Here is a 23,465-nt window from a genome sequence, read left to right as displayed (position 1 = left end):
GTGCCCTCTTTTATTCTTCTTGTTTTTCTATGCTTCAAACTTTATTAAACAATTTTTGAAGCATGTATACAAAAGGCGTTATTCCATTTTATCTAATCTGAATTCTCATACATATGTGTTTAATTTTATGTCGTTGTTTCCTTTGACTTATTTGTAGTGTTGCAATTTTCTTTCAACTTCCTCATCAGTTGTTTTGTAAATCGGTTCCTTATCCTGAGTCAGAGATCAATTATTCACGCTTACGAGGCGCATATACAAAAATTTTTACATACATATAAAAGTATATACATATAATAAAAAAATAGGTGTGTGAAGATGCTTGAACTTGTACGCATTTATAGATATGCACCCTCTTACAAGCTCGTTTCAAAAGAGTAAATATATATCATAAATATTGCTATATTTGTACCAAAAAAAAAAAAAAAAAAAAAAACAGAAGAAAAAGAAAAAAGGCGAGTTAAGCTTTCATCTGCATTTTTCATTTAATACTTTGTTTTAACTCTTTAAAATAAAGCATTTCCATGTGAGTTTTTTAAATGTGAAGGAAATAAAAAATATGGTGCAAACAAATGGAAATATATATAATTCTTCGTTTTTACAAAAAATTTTGCTGTACTAAAAAATACAACATGAATTGATAGCTTTAAAATATAACAAATTTTGTGATATTATGTATAAAGTTTGTGGAGGTACTTAAAAAAAAAAAAAAATAATAAATCTACGAAAAAGGTGAAGCCTTATTTGTGCATAGATATATACATATAACATTTTAACTCTTTCCTTTTTAATCGAGGTCAAAAGAATTGACAATTGTTAAAATGGTGAGTAAGATAGTGTGAAAAAAATTAAATACACAAAATTTAAACATGAAAACTTTGTACCTCTCTTTTTCCGCTTAATTATATATAAGGAAAAGATAAGGAGGTTAAAAAAAAAAAAAAAATGGGGAATTAATGGATATTCTAATTTTATGCTACATTTACATTTTAAAAATTGGGTAAACCTTTATGTGTGAACAAAAAAAAAAAAAAAAAGTAAAAAAAAAGGCATGTTCGATGAGCAGCTAAGGTCCTTAGGTAGACTGAATATATTCTGTAAAAAAACAAAAACAATAAAAAAATATATATTATTAAATGTGGAAGTCACAAAATTCTGGAAGGGAAAAAATAATAAAAATCTCTTTACATTGATTTACACGAAAAAATATGTTTTATAAAAATATGCACAAAATTAGGTACACACAATTATGTATGGCATGTATGAAGAATTAATTTCACCTATATAGGACCTTTGTTATCTTGGTTGAAATTCTTCATCGCTTCTGCTGCAGCTTCTCGATCTTTCGTTTTTATTTTTTTAAAATCTAAGTACCTCAAGGATGGTAAATTGTATATTACGTACTCACGATAACTTTCTAATCTGTTGAGAAAAAAAAACAAAAAAAAAAAAAGAGTTAGGGATAAAAATTAGAACATTAATGGGAATGGCTTATAAATAATCGGGTGTGTCAATAACTGATGAGCACTTTTGTGTGTACATAGGTACTTGTATGGATATTTAATCATATTTAAGCATATTCAGGCATAATTACTTGCATACGGCATTTTCTAACAAACTAAGTCTTGTTAAGTTTTTGGCCTTAAAGAGAGAATTGAGATCTGCTAATTTTTCTATCTGCAAAAAAAAAAAAAAAAAAAAAAAAAAAAATCCTGTATTTTTTTCATTCTATTTTTATGCATGTGTGTATAATGAATGGAAATTTAAAAAAATAAGTTTTTTTTTTTGCATCATTATAAAATTTATTTATGTTCTATTTTTAGAAGTATACTTATCGATTATTTGTGTATTACCTTATTATTTGTTAAAACTAGAGAATTCAAATTTGGTATATTTTCAAACACATCATTATCAATCCTGGCTATTTTGTTGTTACATAATATTAACGTTTTTAATCTTTGTAAATATGGGATGTTATTTAATTTAATTATTTCATTATCACTAAGGTCTATGCATTCGAAATAGTCTTTCGTGACCCCTAAATTTTCAATAACCGTTATTTTATTTCCTAAAATGGGAGAAAAATGGGAAAGGTAATTCAAAATAGAATATGTAACAAAATTATAACGAAATGCTTGCTAGGTTTTTTTTTTTTTTTTTTTTTTTTGTCATTTATATTTGGAGCCTTTAACAACTTATTGCCTTAGTAGATGGCACAATGTTAGACATGTGTGTATGTATATATAGGTGTACATATGTCTTCATAAGCTTATTTATCATAAAATTCCAATAATGTATATAGTTTGAATGCTCCTTGTAGGAAACTTTACGAACAATTACATATTTTATACAAGTATACAAGAGTCCATGTGAACGTGTTATTTAGTTTTTATCTTATTTTACTCTTAAGTTTATCTATTATCCTTATATCTTTTTTTTTTTTTTTTTTTTTCCTTCCTACCTCTTAACGATATAGTGTTTTCGTTAGCTGGATTTTTTGTTTGATATGCATCATTTATCATATCGACAGTTATTCTCATTTTGTTTACCCGTTCGGTATAAAAATTTTTTTTTGACTTTTGCTAAAAATGTGAAGAATGTATTATTTGGATGAATAAAAAAATTTCGTGTTTTGTTTTTACATAATTTGAAATACTTTTCCTTACAAATTGTTCACAAAAGTGTTAAAAGATTAATTTTGTTTTATTTTAATTTTTCGAATCTTTTTTTAATTATAAAAATCCCGTGTTAAGCTTATTTTACAATTAAATAAATGTTGCGGATAGGTTTTTTCCTGAATGATGTAAACGTTTTTCACTTAATTTCTACTTCGGTATACATGAAGAGAAAGAGAAGAAAGCACAATATAATTGTTTTAAAAAAAAAAAAAAAAAAAAAAAAAAAAAAAACAGAAAATTAAAACCCCGTTTAAATCTTTACACTTTTATATATCTTATACATATAAAAATTGTGAATTACTAATTTTTCTAGAAAAATAACGTGAAGTTATAAAGTTATACACAATTTTGTACTTTTTTTTTTTTTTTGTTTTTTATTCTTTTATGTATATAAATATATAACACAGTGCCACACAGTATTTATTCACAGACATGTTTAAATACATAAATCGTCAATATTTTTCAAACATTTACAAATTTTTCACAATTTAAGAAAGCATATTATTATTCTTTTTGCATAACTTATTAAGTGCTTCATATATATATAATAAAGATTTGTTGCAATATTGTCCCCAGTTGGTGTTCATTTATTTTTACAAATATTGTATAAACGCAAGTTTGTATTATTATGTGTACGTATATATTTGTACGTGCGACAATACATTATGCTGGTAGTGATGACATATATCCTTTTTGAATTAAAAAACTGGGAAAAAATGAAATTTTTGTAATGACATAAAATGTTATAAAGTAGATTATTTTTTTCCGTTTTACAACCCTGAGTTATAATGTGCAATACTGATATGTAAGTCCGCCCCTTTTGTGCAACATTTATTTTTTTTGAATTATTTATTTTTTTTTTTTTTTCATTTTCTTCACCATTTGCACACATGGAAATGAAGTATCCCTTATGGTTTAAAAGGAGTTTGCTTGTGTTAAAATGGATTGCAATAATATGTATAACATGTATATTTTGAATGAATAGGTGTGTTAGAAAACGAAATATAAATGTTTTCTTGCATGCATATGAATAAGGAACTGTTAATACATGAGTATACTTTATTGAAACAGATATGCAAATTATGAACTTTGTTTCATTTAGAAAAGATGTATTTTGTTCTGTTACATTTGAAATGTTTATAACTACCAATTTTTAAGCTATACATAAAATGTAATTGAATGAATGTGGTCAAAAAGGAACAAGAATTGTAAATTGGTAAAAGTTCTTTCTTTTTTCTATTAACTACGCGTTCGCGATGAAGAAGAGTAACCATCTGGGCAACGGAATTTCATATAGAAAAAGCAAATTATTTGAAAAAATACAAGTATATATATATATATATATATTCTATATTAACAGTTAACGGTTATATGCCTATAAAATTATATACATTGCTACAACCATTTTTCTAAATTGATGTTACACAAATTGAGAATAAATCAATGTAACATGTTGACTATCCAAACATGAGAGAAATTAAAAACAGATTATTTAGTAGCATTCATTTGTTATCAATGTTTTATATATATATGTATATTTCACAACATTTTACCTAGATAATTATTGCAATATAGCATAAATATAGGAAGCAACGCAAAAGGTGTTGCGTCATTTATTTATATGAAAATGAATTACATGAGCATAATAAAAGAATCCGTACATTTTTGTATATAGGAAATTTTAATTTATGGATGATTAAAAAATTAATTTTTATTTTTTTTTTTTTTTTTTTGGCATATATTTATTCAAAATAAATAAGAAGCTAGAATAATGCAAAACAATGGCGAAGAATTTATGTTAGTAATATAATTAAAAAATATTAACAACATGGGCCGGTAGTTCAGTTGGATAGAATGCCCGACTACGGATCGGGAGGTCGTGGGTTCGACTCCTGCCCGGCCTAATTTCTTTTAAAAGAAATTTCTTATTTTAAAATTTATTTTTACATATTTATTAATTATTAAGTAATCGAGATATATTAACGACATGTCATATGTTATTAATATATATTTTTTTATACTTTTTCTACTCCATAATTTAAAAAAATGCTAACATTATGAACCTTTATTGTGAAAAAGTATGCATTTATAGCACACAACTGAAATAAAAGAAATATCCTCACATGGTCAATAGTTTTAAATGTTGGTATATTTCTTTTGGGTTGCCATTTTTATTTTTTTTGTGGAACTGTAAAAAAGCAGAAATTAAAATATAAGTAGTAACAAGGAGGAAAATTAGATTGAATACACATTAAAAAAAAAAATAATAAATAAATTGAAATACATTAAAAACGGTTTGCGTGTGGATTCAGATAAATATATTCATTCATTTATTTTGGCATGAATGTAATTAACCAATTAAAATATATGATTTTATTTACGTAAAATATTTATTTCATTAATGCAGTATATATATATTGATATATTGTAGATTTACAGGAATAAGCATTAAAACCTTGGTTCACCAAATTTACAGAAAAAAGAAAAAAAATGCTGCGTTTTTAAATATGAAAGAAATGCAATAAAGCTTTAACATTTTAGAGTAGCGTAGTGCACAATTGCAGATTATGTTTATTTAACTTTTTTTTTTTTTTTTTCTTTTCCAAAACATGAGGTGCATTTAGTGGTTGCAATCACATTTACAAGACAGTAAATTTTCGTATATGAGTTGAAAAAGTGCAAACATTTAATAAAAGAAATTAAATTTTTAAAACGGTGATGGGTCTTATTTCCCCAGCTTAAAATAACTAATTTTATGTTAACGGATAAAATTTTTCTTCTGTGGTAATTTTAGTTAATAAAAAAAATGAAAGTACGCAAATATTAATGGTATTTCAAAAAAGAAAAAATTTTGAGCCCAGAGGGATTCGAACCCCCAGCCTTCTGATCTGGAGTCAGACGCGCTACCGTTGCGCCATAGGCCCAATATTAACTTTTGTATAATATTATATTAAAATTTTAATCGCATTTATTATGAATATAAATTTGTTTACTATTACAGGGAGTTCCAGTACGTATAAATGAACATATGGAAGGTTGTACATATTAGTGTAAATGTGCATGTACATAATTATTAAGTTCATATTAAAATATGCACTTTTACACTTAATTTACGTATTATATTTTATTTATAACTTGCAAATAACATACACACATTTTGGAAACTTCTGAATGTGTTTATTTTTATTATACATATATGAATAAGTGTATATATTATATAGATATATATATATAATAAATATTTTTAACTTTTTATTGTACATATTTTTATTACAACTGTTTGTATATTTTTTTTTATTTAATTTGTACATATACATTTTTTTAATTTATGCAAAGGAATTTGTTTATCTAATTACCAACATATTTTTAATTTTTATTAAGCTTCTGCACAGACTTTTTTCTTAAATTAGTATGTATATACTTTTGAGAAGCATATATTACTTTTTTTGGAAGTTCACACACACACAAAGCATAAAAATATTCAATTTTAATCCAGGTTTTCGTAGAATTTAAAAAACTTCTTTTGAAAAGGTGTATAAAATGTGACACTTTTAAAAGTTCATAAGATTTATGTTGAAGAAGCAGTGGTACTAAGTGCATTTCGAAAATTGGGAATTTTATTTGTGAAAAAACGACGATTATTAGTACACGTTTAAAAATAAAGGGGTACCGGAATATACAAATAATTTTATGGATAAAAAAAATAATTAAAAAAAGTAAAGAAAAAAATTACACTTAGCCCAGTGCTAATTTTATACTTTTATTTATTTGTTTCTTAACACAATACTTATGTCTCTTATCAAAGCAAACAAGTACATATATAAAAGGTGTATAAGTAACATTAAAAGGGCGTATGAGGTAAAATTTGGCTTTATTTATAAATATTAGTTAGGTTTTTATATTTTCTACATATTATATACGCTGAAAATTGACGAATAGATTATTATTTTCCTGTATAATATATTTATGAATAAACTTTAATTTTGCAACATAGTGTTGGTATGCACCAGTGGCGTAATTGGATAGCGCAATGCCTTCCTAAGGCAAAGGTTATGGGTTCGAGTCCCATCTGGTGTATATTTTATAAATATAGAGAGTGATCTTCATTTTAATTAAGTTATAAGAAATTATGTTTTATTTTATTTTTAAGTAATTTGCACTGATCATGGTTTTATAAAAATTTAAAAATGGTTAAATTATTCTTGTTTTGAAATTTTTTTTAAAATTCAGCATGCTATACATTAAATACAATATATTAGAAAAATTAATCATATTCTCATGTTAGCATAATTTATTTGTGCCATATGCTTCTCATTTAACCTTTTTGAAAATGTAAATAAGGATCAATTTTTTTTTTTTTTTTTTTTAAATGTTTATGTATAGGGAAACATTGAGACTTATTTATTTTATCTCATATTTTTCTAACTCATTTTACCCCAATAAAATAAATATATATATGTACATATTTTTATGTAAAAGAATTGAAAGGATGCCATAAATTTTAAATTTAGGTCTAGTAAATGGAAAAATTCATTTTAAATCTCAAAAAATAAGAAAAATTTTCCTACCCGAAAACCAAATGCATTTTTTATCAGGTCAAAACTAACATAAGAATGAATTGCAAGTGAACACGTCAATTATTCCATTACTTACGTCTTTACATTTTTTTAAGGATAATCCAATTTTTTATGCTTTCAAAAAAAAAAAAAAAAAAAAACGAAATACGAAGTATACAATTATTTGTGATGCGCAAAATTATAAACGCTTTATTATGTAAAATATACAATATTTGTTTAAAAATTGCATGTGTAAAAGTTTTGTGAAGACATTTTTTTTGCATTCTACTAGGAATAACAGTTCATGAATAAAAACCATGTATCGAATAAAATAGTTAAATTTGTATTCGCGTTCAACACATATATACATTTACTTCAAAGAACACAACAAGTTATAATATACAATACATAAACTGATCTGAATGTGTCTAAATTTTATTTTGTATATTAGGATGAAAATAAGGAGTATAACAAAAATGCATGAGCTTTTTCTTTTTTTTTTTGTTTTAAAGAGACAAAACTATACATTTATCATTAACAAAACAACATTGATTAGAACATTTACTTTTTAAAATACAAATGTATGTCACATTTCAAAAATGAAAATTCCTCCAGGACATTTCTGAATTTATAACATAATTGTAAACTTTACAATTATTATATGAGTATAATATATATATCTGGTTTATAAGTCTTAATATGAATGCATATGTTTGTATTTATAAGGGTGTTATATTTTACACCTCTAAGTTTTATTCTTAACAGTTAGATATAATACAGTTATGTATAATACTTGGCTAATGTTAAGCATGCACATGCAAGGTGCAGCAAAAATGAGCAATATGGTAAGGAATATGAAAATATGTAGAATATATAATTTCTATGTTTCCCTATTAATTCTATCACAGTATAGAATACTTAACACACTATGAACTAATCAACATAAAAGCGGGACCTTACAATGTGAAATTTATAATGCTAATTTATTAAAGCATTTAAATTCACACGCATGTGTAATACTACATATATTTAGCGAAACTTTTAATATAACATGACACAAAGGTTGTTTAAGTTTTAGTATATAATATTTGGAACCATTGCAAGGAAATTATTCTTAAAAATAATGTAAAAAAGGAAAAAGCATGAATGAAAAAGTTAAAAAAAAATTAAAATTAAAAGGGCGCGCACGGATTTGAACCATGGACCCGCTGATCTGCAGTCAGCTGCTCTACCGCTGAGCTACACGCCCATTAAATTAATTGCATGCATTATTTTTTATTTACATGATTGAAAAAATAAAAATAAAACATAACTCAAAGCAAATATTTGCGGAAAAATTGTAAAGAGATTAATGTTTATTTATTCACTGAAAATAAAAATATGTATAAAAAAAAAATTGTAATATAGAAATTAAAAATAACACTTTGGAAATATATATGTTATTTTAAATTAAAATGATATTCATGCATTTATAACAACATTTTTTTCAATGCTTTAAGAAGAGGAAAAATTGAATATACAATAAAAGGAATCACGTGCTCCTATTAATTTTTTTTTCATAGCACTATAATTTTTTTAATGATTGCTTTTTTGTAGATCTGATTATGGGAAATTTGAAAAAAACTTACATTTATGTTATTTTGTACTTGCTCACATGCATATGCATCCTTGTTATAATGTTGTTGGTTTTTAATGAAATTTATAGGTATATCCTTGAATTTATGTATTAGTCGTAAGGCTATTTTTTAAAAATGAGAGCATCTGTGGTCTAGTGGTAGAATACTTCGTTGCCATCGAAGTGACCCGGGTTCGATTCCCGGCAGATGCAAATTAATTGTTATATAGTAATACTGTATATTTTTTATATATATAAAAAAAAAAATTTTTGCTTTTTAAATCTTTTATGCTTCTTTTTTTCTTCGCAGATGGCTCTTAATTTTTGAGCATTTTTTTTTCGTTTTCTATTTAATTCTTCTACTACTACTTTGCTTCTTTTAATTGTAACTGTTTTTTTGTAAGGTAACTTTTGACATGATATATATATATCGAAACATATGAGGAAACATATTTCCACCACCCAAATATTCTTTATCGTAAGGATATGAACGCTATACTGTTATATGACAGAAATAAAATATGTAAAAATTTATGAGCATCCATTTTATACAGCTACCATTTTGTTATGCCTAATAAGAATTGTAAAATTAAAATATAGGAAGAGAACAACTTTTATTTTTGTTCCACTTTTTTAAAAAATGTGTTTTTTTTTTTTTTTTTTTTAATTGATTTGGAGTTTGAATAAATTTACGTGAAATACTTTGGCAGTTTACAATTTTGTTTTCTGCGTAAAGTTTATTTCAAACGAAAATTGAAGTTGTGCTTTTTAATTATTGACATATATATATATATGTAAAGGATATCAATTTTTAGTAATATTTCAGTTAATTTTTTCATGTCTTAAGGGTTACAAATTTGCAAATATTTAAGCGCATAGTTGTTTATGCACTCCTTTGTACACAAAACATATTTTTTTTTCCATTTTCTTTTTGGATGAATGATCTGAAAAGAACGAAAATTTTCAACATTGAGCGATTTTGTTAAATGGGAATATATTATTTCCCCATTTAATGAATTTTTCTTATTGCATTTTAAACTAAACAATGTATGAACAAGAGTACATATTTTAGCAACGCTACTTGTATGCTGCTGTCTTTTTGCATGTATTTTTCACCAAATAATCTAAAAATATAAAATGAGCACTTTTTTTATAAAGGCAGTTAAATTTCCTGCACATTAGTATTTATTTTTTTTTGAACTCACATTAGTTCAACTATAGTGATAAGTGGGTTACTGAACATTTTGTCAATATATATTTAGGCTACTTTTTTTTTTTTTTTTTTGGCATAGTAGAGAGATGTGATTATTTACACAAAATCGGGAATTTCACTTTTCTATGTGTTCCTAGTTATTTTTTAAAAGAAAACAATTTCAAACACATTCAACATTTTTTAGTGTTTTCTTAATTAATGTTGTAGTTTGCTTAAGTCTTATGATAAATGTATATGTGTGTAGCACAATTAGGTTATTGTAGATACAATCATTTATGAGAAAAAGAAGGAACGGTTGGAATATATATGATAATAATGAAATATGCTTGGGGAGTAAATAATTCACAAATGCATGTATAATACATATGACCATTTTGTACTGAATAAGGATAAATAAAATTATGTTCATAATTTTTGTACATGATAAAAAAAGGAAACCGGAGAGGAGAGAAAACTCTAAATTAGTTTAACCTATATATGTATAGTCTTAAAAAAAATACTCCTATTGAAAGATTTAGTATTTAAACTTTCCACTAAGAAACATAATAGTGTAAAATGTTTAATACATTGTGGTGATATTTTTTTTAATGCATTCTTTGAAACCAGTAAATGATGAAATGTTTTATTTAAATAGTATATCTTTGTGAAAAGAGGTTCTAATGGTAAAAAAAATAAAAATGATTGCATGTATGCAATAAGTTCTTCGCCTTCTTGCTTTAATCTGCTAAAATTGAAAATCAAGTGAATAACGAAAAATCATGCAGTTTTGCCTAGGATGTTAATAGTTCGCAATAGATGAGGGAAATTAAATTTTTATAAAACAGGTATGCATAGTTTTGCTTAAAAATTTTCATAGGATTAGTAATAAAAACATGCAAAATATATTTACTAGATTGATTTATTCTTTTGCTGTTTCTTAGTAATTCATAATGTGGCAATTTTCACACATATGTGTACGTATAACGTGCTGCAAACTAAAGAGGTGTGATGGTTGTAACGACTTGAAAGTTCCGTGACTCACTTTGTAAAGATTTATTTAAAAAAATAGGTATATTTAAAAAGTAGGAATATTTAAAAAATAGGTATATTTAAAAAAATAGGTATATTTAAAAAGTAGGAATATTTAAAGAATAGGAATATTTAAAAAATAGGAATATTTAAAAAATAGGAATTTTTAAAAAACATCCTAGCACCCCCATAATGCCACAAATGATACACACATTTACTTCTAATTTGTGAATGAGGAAAACAAAATACTTCAAACAATAAAAATTAAAAAAAAAAAAAATTTTTTTCATACAAAATTATTTCATTATATAAGAAGCTACTACTAACGGTTGATATTTATTGCCGTGGTTCATATGTTAATAAATGCAAGAATTAATTAATAGCCACAAATGGAAAATTATTAAAAACAATTAAAAAAATTGATAATCTATTTAAATATGCTAAATGAGTATACAACAACCCTAAGACAGAATAATAAGACAATTGGACACCCAAAATTACAGTGTTGTCACATTGACATATTTTTCAAAAGTTGTGTATCCATGGAGAGCAGCCCCACAATTTTATAAAAATAAAATGTCTATTGATTTTTACATAAGTCAGCTGAACACATTACAAATGAAAATAATAATTGGAAAATAAAAAAATATATATCATCATTATATACACCATTAAATTGAAGGAACCCATTTTTTTTTAATTAAAATTTATTTGTAAAACAGAGTAATTCGGCTATGAATGTTATTTTTTAAAAGTTTTGTAACGAAGAAATAAAAAAAATATATACACTAAATCATATTATGCATACAAATGTAAACATCATATGTAATCTCAAAGTATTACACATAATTAATTTACATCGTCTATAAAGATACATACAATACCAAAAAAAAAAAAAAAAAGGCAAAAATAAAAAAGAAGGAACAAAAATGGAAATAAAGACAATATGATAGAGATAGAGATTGGGATTTACGAACGTTTAACATAACGATAGAGCAGTAATGGCGAACAAATAAATAAATAAAAAATAGAAAAATTAGATCTTTCAAATGATTAAACTACGAACATATAAATTCCTAATTGGCAAAAACATATCTATGAGAAAATTTATGCTAATTAACTACCGTATTATTGATACTTTTTTTAATTAATTTCTTTTTGCTTAATAATTTTTATTCCTTATATATTTATCCATTATATATAAATATTTAGACATTACAAAATGAAAACGAACTTTCACATACATGTATGTGGTTCATACGTTTATAACCATTTGCTAATTCCACATGGGTAGCTAAAAATTAAGCACGCATGATGACTTATTGATCTAAGGATAATGCGTTTAATTGAATAATTTATTGATTTTTAGAATTTCATTGTATTTTTCTTAAATCACAATTTATTATTATTTTTAAATATATTGGCAAATGCATAATAATGGTGTTCTGTGCCAGATCTTTAAAAAGTATCTTTTTATTTATTATTGCATAATTTCTACTGGAGAAACAAAAAAATTCCTCTCAATGACAAAAAAAAAAAAAAACAAAAAAGGAAAGAAAAAAAGACAAAAAAAGAGTATATATATATGTATATATAATTTTAGAAAAACTACTTTTATAAACATTTTTTTATGGGGCTCCACGAGGGAGTAATAAAAAATAGGCAAGCAGTTCATTAAGTTGTATAATTCATATTCTACTGATATTTAATAAAATTATCAAATTATACTACAAAAGTGAGAGAGATAATACCATTTATTTATTTTGCAGTACATAATAAAAGGGCTGAAAAGTAAAAATAATAATTATATATGCAACGTGATAATTTAATTTATATATTTTTTTTTTTATAAAGAAGCAAAAATTTATTACAGGCCATTCCTTTTTTATTCAAGAAAATGGAAAAAGAGATGAAATAAAAAGTAATAAATAATTATTAAATGGATATCTATATATATATATATATATGCTCACATGGGATGAAAAAATTTCATATTTAGGTGCATAAATAATACACGGCACAGTGATTCAAAAGGTTGAAGGAATTATTCATTATAACCTTTCCCACCCAACCGAATTTATATTACTACATCCTTTATTGCTTTTTTTTTTTTTTTTTTTTTTGAAGAATCTATAATATTTTTATATGCGCTTTAATTGTACGTAGAACGTTAATATCGTAAGGTTAATGAGCCCTTTGGTAGAATTATTTTATCAAGAACATTTACGAAAAGGTAAAAATATAGGTGAGAAAAAAAGAATAGATATATATATTCATTTATCTTGTGATGCGCACTTCTATATTCTAAAACTACGGATACTAGTATATTATAATTTAAAAATAAAATTAAACAACAGGCATTCTTAGAAGTATATATCTTTTTTTTTTTTTTTTTTTTAAAAAAAAGAGTATCCTCTCCCCCTTTCTTTTCCTCTGCATACTAATCTATTTTGCATGAATTATTTTATTCTTATTTTACATGCACTTTCATTTTTCCGTTTTTTAATAACAAAATAAAATAAATTTAAAAGTATTTAATTAATTTCATATGTAAAAATAGTTAAAACCAATATTTTTATTTTTTTATCATTTTTATAAAAAAGCACAATTTGAATTAAAAAAAAATAAGTAACTCCGAAAAATATTATTTGAAAAAATCACGAAATATTTTTTTTTAATATTAAAAAAAAAAAAAAAAAAACAGTATTCTAAAATGTTGCAATTTAATTAAAAGTTTTATAATTATAGAATCTTGTTACTTTTTTATAAAAAAAAAAAATACACCGTTATTTTATATTTTTAAAAAGTTTATTTTTTTTAATTAAAATTCCTTTATATTTATTTTATTTTTTTTTTTTTTTGAAAACACTTTTCATAATTTAAATAATTTTATATTAAAAGTTTATTATTTAATTATTAAGAGGATTTTACTATTCATTATCCCATGCGAGAGATACTGCTAATTTATACATATTGTTGAATTTAAATATTTATTTTTTAAAAAAATAATTAATTTTTTGATACAAATTTTTTTAAGAAATTAAAAAAAAAAAAGAAAAAAAGGGACTTTCATTCATTATTAAAAAAAGAAATAATCATAATTGTACTGTATAAATAAACACGGATAGAGAAGAAACGAAACTATATATATCTTTATAGTGAAGTTATTTTCTGATTTACTAACATTTTTATAATAACCTGAACTATATATTTATATATATATATATATTTCCAAATTAATTAAAAATGGGAGATCATTATAATTCTTTCGATGTTAACTTTAAAAATCCAACCAAAAGCATGGATGAAGTTATTCCATTAATTGAAGATGATGAGTCATCAGTAGGAAGCTCATTAGAATCCTTGGCTAGTAAAGGGGCAAAATCTGTTAAAGGATTTTTTAACGGTTTTATGGGTGCATCCAGTAGTGATGAGGAAGAAAGTATAAGTGGCGAATGTGAAAAAAAAGAGGATGAAGAAGAAGAAGAGGAAAAATCATTCTTAGAATCATTGAAAGATTCTGCTGCTAACGCATTTGACAAAAATGGTTTAGTCATTTTACTCTTAACACTTTTCATTGGATTCTTAATATACTTGTACTTGAGTGGAAACCTAACGAACTTGGTATGTTTTTTCTTAGTATTTAATAAAAATTATGCGTTCCTTTTTTTTATACATCTGTTCAGATGAGAGAAAAGCATTCATTTTGTGCTTTAATAATAAGGGGGAGAAAAGTTGTTCAACTGCTCATTATTATTTGAATATGCATTTCTTATGACACACGGAATGTATATTTATATGAGACAATCCATATATATTAATATATTTCCCTTTTTTTTTTTTTTTTTTCTTTCTTTTTTTATTGTAGGTAAGAATGATTCCAGTACACTATTTAACTGGAGAAGGACACGACCACCACCATGGCCATGCAGGATGCACTTGCAAGAACAAAGGTGCACATCATGCTGTTGGTAATGCCACAGCAAATACAGGTGAATGCCCATGTCAAAGAGCTAAAAGATTAGCAGAAGAAGCAGCAAAGGCAGCCGAAGCAGCAGCAGAAGCAGTAGAAGATGTACATGATCATTAAATGAATTTTAGAAAACATATGATTGCAGAATTATAGATCTTTTTGATGTCTACGAGATACATAACATAAAATTGGAAAAAATACTAGGGGAAGAAAAAAGGTTCCATAAAAAACGAGTAAAGATTATCAATTTTTATATCTGCAGATTTTGATTAATTAAAAGAAATAAACCATAGATTAAAGTTGTGAAAAATTTTCAAATATTAGACATGCCCATATTTTTATGTTTTTGAATTTACCCCACTATGAATGGGTGTTTTATGCAGAGTAATTTTATGTGCATTTATGCTAGTTTTTGATACCCACACAACCACAACCGCCTTTGAATTTTCATGTTAATGTTTGTTTGTCCTTTCCCGTTTTTGTTATTTGCTTGAAGCAGCATATATAATTTGAAATATTTCACAACGTATTTTTTATTTTGAAATTATCTGAGATATATATTAGAGAAAGGAATGACTTGAAATTATTTTTTTAAACAAACGTTTTTCCTGAAAAATAGATTATAATATTTATGTTTCACAGAAAATGTAAGCTATATTGATTTTATGATATAAATATATAGGCACCATTAAACATGTGTACAATATATATATATATAAAATGGTCGTTTTTCCTTTTAAGTTTATGAATAATCACAAATGGAAAAAAAAATTCTTTAAATATTTACTTATCCGTATAATGATGCATGCTGTTACTGTTTTATATTATATTATATTATATACTTTTTTCTTTTTTTTTTTTTTTTCTGATGTATTGTAATAATTACGAAACAATTTTACCGAGTTTTTTTTCAACAGAGACATTTCTTAACCAATTAGTTATGAGAAATAGAACTTTTAAGTGTGTTAAAGGAGAAATAATTAAAGAAAAATATTTGTGATTTGAAAATATATATAAATTTTTCCAAAAAAAAAAAAAAAAAAAAGATTATATATAAGTTTTTTTTTTTTTTTTATAAAAATACTTCAAAATATAGCGTATAAAAGTTTTCATTATATTTGAAAAATAAAGGTGGTGCCTGCTTTTTTTCTTTGACCTATTTTATATATATTAATTAAGCTATAGTACATAATAGATTTTTAAAGAATTTTATGGTTAATATATAATTTATGAAAAGTATCTAGTATAAGGCAAAGAAAAGAAGGTATATATGATACATTTTGGTTATGCAAACTGCAAGACGTGTTTAATAATTGGTAGTATAAATATCTATGCACTTCTTCCATTTTACATAGAAAAAGAAAACTTTATTTTTTTATTTTTTGAATTTGTTAATATGCATATATTACCCGGGTTGTGCACACATACATAAAAATATATATATAACATATATATATAGACACAGTTATATTTGCGAATTCGTCAGCTTGTCCTATAATATATAAAAACCAGACGAAGGGGCCTTTTTTTTTTTCCTTACAAATATGAGTATAAAAAAAGAAACCCCAAATTTGAATTTTATATATGTCTCTAAACAAAAAGGTTTAGTTTTTATTACTATAAAGAATTTGGATTTTTCTTTTTCCAGATTAAGTAACAATGCATGTTTTGGAGTTTATCTTATGAAAATAAATAAAGTACCGCCCTACTTGCTTAGTAAAATGGAAGTGGGGATTGTCTCCCATGGATTAATGCTAAGATATTATAATTTGTTACACATTTAATATAATTTTATATATATCCTCTCTATTTGTGGTTATTTTTTGGGGTTTCTTTCAAAATTAATAAGTAGAGTTATAAATTTTTGTTCTTATAATTGAATTAAAAATAATTATGGATCTAGCAATAATTTGTTGTTGACTATTGAACTGCATAATTTTTGTACAAAATACATGAGCAATATTTTTATTCTTTTAGAATTGTGTGTAAGGAGATATGAGGTCGAGCGCAAAAAGTATATGTAGCAAATCATGAAAAAAAAAAAAAAAAAAAAGAAAAAGAGAAATATAATTGAAGTATTTATTTTAAAAAAAGTTTAATTGATAATTTCATTACGTATGATCATAAGCATATTAATGATTGAATATATTTTAATTGTACATTATCCAGCACTATTTATATGGATATGCTTTTTGAAATTTTATTTTCCATTTGATTTTACTGTAAAAGCGGTCTATCATTGTTACACCTTGTTTCACAAATTAAATTTGCATTGTTCTTAAGGAGGGCATGCTTAATTCTTAAAGTCTTAAAAATTAAAAGAGAATAAGAAAAACTTATCACTTTTTAAAACGCACATAAATATACATGTTGTGTCATTTATAAGTGTACGAACTTTTGACTAAAATGGGCAGATATATAAATCGACAAAAATGTAAATTCTTTAGAAGGATTAAGTTTCTTTTTTTTGAACAAGTATTCATGGGAAAAGTTCATATCTTCTAATGAAAAATAATATGATAAAAAAGGAATGACAAATGCAAAAATTGCTAGTAAGAGTGGGGTGCAAAAGTAACTGTGTTCTACATATATATATTCCTCATAATATTTGAAAAAAATATAACAGAGGTATATAAATTTTCACAAAAAAATGAGTTATATCTGATTATTATGTTTTTGTGAATAATCAATAAAGTCATAAAATGTGGTCACCACATGCACATGTCATATTTTACATGAGAAAAAATCACATAATATAGAGACGAATTACAAACACAAAAATTGCGCTTTGTATAAATATAAATTACGAAAAAAAAAAAATCGAAAAATTCACTTCATATGAAATTACAATAATAGGTATATGGGTAAAATTGTGTGCTGGGTGTAGCATAGTTAATTCCACACAACGTGCTTGTAGTGTTATTTATATTTTAATCATATTATTCAATAATAAATAAAAGGGTATAAAAATAACAAAAAAAAAAAATATATATATATATAAATTATTTAATAAAAAGATTAGTAATAACTATTTTGTTTCACTAAGCATTTTCTGTTACTTTTTTTCAGACTATCCACCAACGCTTTTAACATTTCAAATTTATTCTATAAAAAAAAAAATTCCATACATTAAATTTATCTGGATTTCATCCACTCTGTTTATTTATATCTATTTTACTTCGAAAACACGTGTGTTTTGGTTGTACGTAGTTTATTTAGGACAAATTATAACACTTATTATTATTTTTATTTTTTCTTTAATGTGGACTTTTGTCTAATCACAGACTTGTACATTTTTTCGAATTTTGCTTCTTATCAGAAAATAAAGGGGAATGCAAATATATCAAAAATGATTAGTATGTATTTACTTATCCAGTTTTGCACTTTTTCGCTTGTACATATATGGAAAATATGAGCAAAGATGCTTGAAGCAGCTTTAAAAAACTTTTAATGAATTTAGATAAATGATTGTATATGATTTTTTTTTTTTTTTTTTTTTTAAAACAGGTGTACAATTATATCCCTATTCGTATTTTGTTTATTGTCTAATTTTTTCTTCGCACATGGTTTGTTTATTTTGTAAGATTTATTCACATCTACTACTTAAAAATGGATCAATTACACCTTTTGCAGGCAAGAGCATATGATAAAGGTTTCAAGATAAATAAATACATAAATTGTTACATGTATGGGGAAAACAAAAATATATTCTCTGCAATGTTACTTATATGTCTTTTATTATTTTTACTTTTTTTTTTTTTTTGCATTATTAACGATAACACATTTTCGGATTCGTGAATTATATTTGATCTCTTGAGAATTATTTATATAATTCTAATTTATTCATTTGATGGAGATTTATTGTCTTCATGTTTCGTTTTCATTTTCTTTAGAATGCAACTGTTTTTTTAATACTTCTGTAATGTCACTTATGGCTTGTTGATTGTTCATATTTTTTGCAAGTTTATTTGAAACTACATTATTCCATAGATCGTTAATACATTTGAGGTAAATTTCTAAACCTTCTTCCGTCCATTGGAACCACTGATTAATTATTTCTTCTTTTTTAGTTACAGGGTTATTTAAGTCTTGCAGAGCTTTGTTAATGAGACGATGTACATTTTGTAAATAATGCTTTTCCCATATCATATTCCACATAAAATTTTTCCATTTATCATCCATTTTATTTGTTCTCTTATCATAATCTTCTTTCATATTTTGAATTAAGTTTCTCCACAATTTGGTTGAACTTACACTTAATTTATTTAGTTCATTTATATCATTATAAACTTTCAAGTATGGTGAATCATCTTTTTGGAGTTTTTCATCCTTTTCATGTTCAAATGTAAAAAAATCATCTCCCAGTAAATTTGGTGTCTCATTTTCAGCTATTATCCTTTCGGTCCTTAGAATTAATTCATTTGGGACTGAATTTGCATTGTTATCATATTTCCTATTGCTCCTGTAAATTAAAAGGGTGAGTTATATAACATTATTTTGTAATTATTATGTGTCTTTAACCATTTACTAATTAAAAAATAAAATAACAATTCTAAAAACATGTATTTATATTTATATGATGTAAACATATATATGAACATGGGGAGACCATATATAAGAAAGAGGAAAAAAATAATAATAATTATACATCACTTACCAGATGAAAGAATGATCATGCAAGAATATATGGGACAGGAGCACAATATTCATAAAAACGAAAACTCTCCTCATACTTGCGGCTTTTACTACAATAAAAATTCACTATTGAGAAGCATACTAAAATTTATGAAAACTTTTTTTTTTTTTTTTTTTTTTTTCATTCCATTAGTTTAATTCCTGCCTTTACAATCCAAGTTTAGAATATTGTAACAAGTCGCTCATATTCGAATTTTTTATTCTATTTTTCTGACAGTGTATATGTGATATCGAGAATTTTATTTGGTATTTAGTTAAGTATATAAAGCTATGCATTTTAATTAATTCTAATTAGTTGCACTAGAGCAATATATTATTTCGGGTTTATTTGGAATAAATATATAGATATATCTCACTATATATATATGTAACCTTTTGCTGTCGTCAGAAAAAGAATATACAATTTATAAATTGTAAATATGATCAAAATGAATGGTTTCAATTAAATACATATATTTTTTTTTTTGTTCTAAAAATTGCTATTAAAAAAAAGAAAAAAAAAAAGACTAGTCTGTCATATAATTAAATTGTAAAAAAGTACCAATCCATTACATTTTATAATTAAAAAATTAAATCAAATTGAAAAAAAAGAAAGAAAGTATTATTAGTAATATTATGAAGAGGGTGAAAACACAGATTGTGGTAATACTTTTTGAAACTTATTAAAATTATTTCGTAGAAAATGTAAGATTAAGACGTGAATTATTATATTTTCAACTTTATTTTGTATGTAAATAAGTAACACATAACACGCGTAAATGCATATAAATAAAAATACATTATAATAAGTAATAATCGTGGTTGTATAAAAAGAATGTTTTTCAGAATATTACGTCAATATTTATTAACCTTCTTATTCTTTTTTACTCTTTTTTTTTTTTTTTTACATTTTTTCCAAGTTAATTGTTAGGAATACAAATATAAAAATTTAACAAATTAAAATATATATCAAGTCAATTTCTCAAAGTTGAATTTTTTTTTTCTTGAACCATATGCATTTATAAATTAATCACATTTTACCGAAAGGTGATAATGTATGATTGATTCTATGTTTATGTGGAAAGCTCTCCTTGCAAAGAACATGAATTAGCAGACACCATTTTATAATTTTGAAATGAGAAAAAAAAAATATGAAAAAGGATATACAAAAACGGATGAAAGAAATCTAAACAGTTGTATTGTATATGTTTTTAATGTTTTTATATATTTTTACGCCTTTTTTAGAACAATTTTAAAACTATTTTTTGTCTTGTCTTATATCTAAAAAGTAAAATATAATGAGGTAATATTTATGCAGTTCTTTCTTTTAAAAAAGTTATTCTATATTTTATTTTGTTATAATCCATGTAAAAAAATGGTAAAAGCCAATTTTTGTACATTAAAATTATCGTAATTAGTTAACTTCTATATATAGGTTTTCGAAAATACATTTTATTTTGTTCTTTGATGTGATTTTTTCACATGCTTCAAAATTCTGTATCAATAATATCGTTTTTTTTTTTGTTTATTTTAAAGATGTTTTTTATTTATTATTTTAAAATTTTCAATTGCATTTTTGTAACATAAACTAAATCACAAAAAGAGATTAGTTAAAATGCTTTTTAATGATTATAGAACGTAAGGCTATCATTTAAATTTATTGTAAAAAAAGGGAAATCAATTATTAATAGAGCAAAACAAGATGAAAAAAAATATATAAGTCTTAATTTTTAGAGCTTCTTTTCTCTTCTTACTTTTTATTACCAAAGTATGAGATTCCAAGCATGCACAGAAATTTTTTTTTCTTCTTTTTTTTTGTGAAAAAGTTACATATGATGGAAGTTAAAATTAAAATAGTGTCGAAATTTTTTCTGCTATTCCATATGTGGATATACAAACGCTTTTATTTTATTTATTCTGTGGAGAGCCCAAAGAAGTTATGCGTTTTTTTTTAACGCACCAGAAAAAAAAAAAAAAAAAAAAAATTTACTATTTATGGATGCACATTATAAGCCATTGTAAAATGTGCTAATAATAAAATTTATAATGAAACCCGGAAATGTATTGAAAAAACATTCTTACTAACATTCTGAACATTCCAATGTATTTATTTTGAGTCATGATAAAAGGAAATTAGTTTGAAAAAAAACACATCAGTGATTTTTAATAATTTAGACAGGTTACAATATTATTTTGGTAAAGCATAAACTAAGACATATTAATGAACAAAATTATTTAAATGTTAATTTTTGCATTGGAATGAAATATATGTTGTTTTTTTCCTAGTGAAGTGGAAAAAAAAGTTTCCTGTTGTTATTCTTTATATAGGCATATATGTGAGGAACTACTACTAAAATAAAGATTTAAATAAAAGCCTCCACAAGAACTTACATTTTTATGGTTTATTTCTTTTGAAAATTTATACTTTTATGGAGGACACATAATTTTATTTTTTTCTTATTAATGAATAATGAGACGTAACAAAAGTAGTAATAACCTGCTTTCTGTATTACAGGAAAATGTGGAAGTATTTGTTGCAGCTATCCTTTGCACATATAGAAGCAAAAGATTTTGCTAACATTTTTGTTCTTTTTTTTTTTTTTTTTTTTTTATGATTCATATAACAAATGTGTCTGTTATGATTTTTTTTATGCATTATATTCACAAAACTTTTGATAAACTATGTTATATCTATAGCTTGAATGTAATTACACATAAAATGATACATAAGCATCATAATATATTTTTGTTACAGGGAGGAAGGAGTAAACACTATTTTAGTTGTCTCATTTGTATGTGCATGAATATACATGCATAGGTGTTTAGAGACGTAGCAAAAACAATGCGCTATCATACTAATGTTTTGAGTTCTACAATACATAGCTTCGTTTTGAGTCTTGATTTATAGTAGATTAATTTATTATTATTTAACAAAAAAAGAAAAAAAAAAAATGAGTAAATTTATATGCACTTTAATGTTTTTTTTTTTTCTTATGTTTCACTGGAAACGTGATTTTTGGGACTATATTATAGTACATAAAATTAACTAGATATTACAAAAGCAGATATAATTTTTTCCATAATTGTTTCATAATGTATGTCTTCCATAACACTAATACTTAGGACTATGTATGAACTATTACTTAATGGGTAAATAAATATAAGTATAAATAATTATTTACGTACAATGTCTTAGGTTTTAAAAATTTTATGCTTTACAACTTTTTGTATTTCATATATATTTGTGTTATTATATCCTTATCACAACTGATGTAGTTATGCATAATTAACAAAAGTGACGACTGTGTTATAACACTATTACAATGGTTAGATAAGCATATAAGAATACTTAAATTCGAAACATACAATACAGTGATACGTAGTAATGATTTTTAAATTAAACATTTATGCCTCCCTAAATATATTAAGCTGCTTAATGCTTGCAACTCTTTTTTTTGAAAAAGAGACAGCTCCTATGATGTAATGCTGTTACTACTGAAGGTATACTTATGTGGTATTTGTCATATATACTAGGTTCCCCAAACTGTTCTCATTCATAGATACATTTATACATAGAAGCATATATATATATTACCGTTGCATAAGAATAAAAGATGACCCGACTTTAAATTTGCAGTTTTTATTTTGTTGTTCCATTAAAATACATGTCCTAGTTTATTATTTAAACATTTTAAAATAAAATGTTACTAAAAAGTGTACGGTTAGGTACAGTAATTTATGAGTTTATTTT

The 23,465-nt window shown here is 24.2% G+C and overlaps 3 protein-coding genes and 5 non-coding genes across 8 annotated transcripts; 4 read left to right on the top strand and 4 right to left on the bottom strand.

Annotated features, from left to right (window-relative positions):
• Positions 1–1,072: 1,072 nt before the first annotated feature.
• On the bottom strand, positions 1,073–2,537 carry PGO_110100 (U2 small nuclear ribonucleoprotein A'; the record flags this gene model as incomplete). The annotated part of the gene is made up of 5 exons (XM_028688349.1): positions 1,073–1,092; positions 1,289–1,419; positions 1,592–1,674; positions 1,851–2,065; positions 2,459–2,537. 5 exons carry the CDS (start codon positions 2,535–2,537, stop codon positions 1,073–1,075), a joined length of 528 nt encoding a protein of 175 aa, XP_028544150.1.
• A 1,968-nt stretch (positions 2,538–4,505) lies between these two features.
• PGO_110090 lies at positions 4,506–4,578 on the top strand. Its single transcript has one exon. It is a non-coding gene; the product is annotated as a tRNA-Arg (tRNA).
• Positions 4,579–5,527: 949 nt separating this feature from the next.
• PGO_110080 lies at positions 5,528–5,599 on the bottom strand. Its single transcript has one exon. It is a non-coding gene; the product is annotated as a tRNA-Trp (tRNA).
• A 1,079-nt stretch (positions 5,600–6,678) lies between these two features.
• Positions 6,679–6,752, top strand: PGO_110070. The gene has a single exon. It is a non-coding gene; the product is annotated as a tRNA-Arg (tRNA).
• Positions 6,753–8,408: 1,656 nt separating this feature from the next.
• PGO_110060 lies at positions 8,409–8,480 on the bottom strand. The gene has a single exon. It is a non-coding gene; the product is annotated as a tRNA-Cys (tRNA).
• Positions 8,481–8,988: 508 nt separating this feature from the next.
• Positions 8,989–9,059, top strand: PGO_110050. Its single transcript has one exon. It is a non-coding gene; the product is annotated as a tRNA-Gly (tRNA).
• Positions 9,060–14,313: 5,254 nt separating this feature from the next.
• Positions 14,314–15,157, top strand: PGO_110040 (hypothetical protein, conserved; the record flags this gene model as incomplete). The annotated part of the gene is made up of 2 exons (XM_028688348.1): positions 14,314–14,691; positions 14,936–15,157. 2 exons carry the CDS (start codon positions 14,314–14,316, stop codon positions 15,155–15,157), a joined length of 600 nt encoding a protein of 199 aa, XP_028544149.1.
• A 3,750-nt stretch (positions 15,158–18,907) lies between these two features.
• On the bottom strand, positions 18,908–19,716 carry PGO_110030 (Plasmodium exported protein, unknown function; the record flags this gene model as incomplete). Its single annotated transcript, XM_028688347.1, has 2 exons — positions 18,908–19,502; positions 19,694–19,716. 2 exons carry the CDS (start codon positions 19,714–19,716, stop codon positions 18,908–18,910), a joined length of 618 nt encoding a protein of 205 aa, XP_028544148.1.
• Positions 19,717–23,465: the final 3,749 nt, after the last annotated feature.

Source organism: Plasmodium gonderi (genome assembly GCF_002157705.1).
Source record: "Plasmodium gonderi DNA, contig: Chr11, whole genome shotgun sequence".
Lineage (NCBI taxonomy): Eukaryota > Apicomplexa > Aconoidasida > Haemosporida > Plasmodiidae > Plasmodium > Plasmodium gonderi.
Note: the sequence above shows the minus strand (reverse complement) of the source record. Positions and strands in the feature narration are given on the sequence as shown.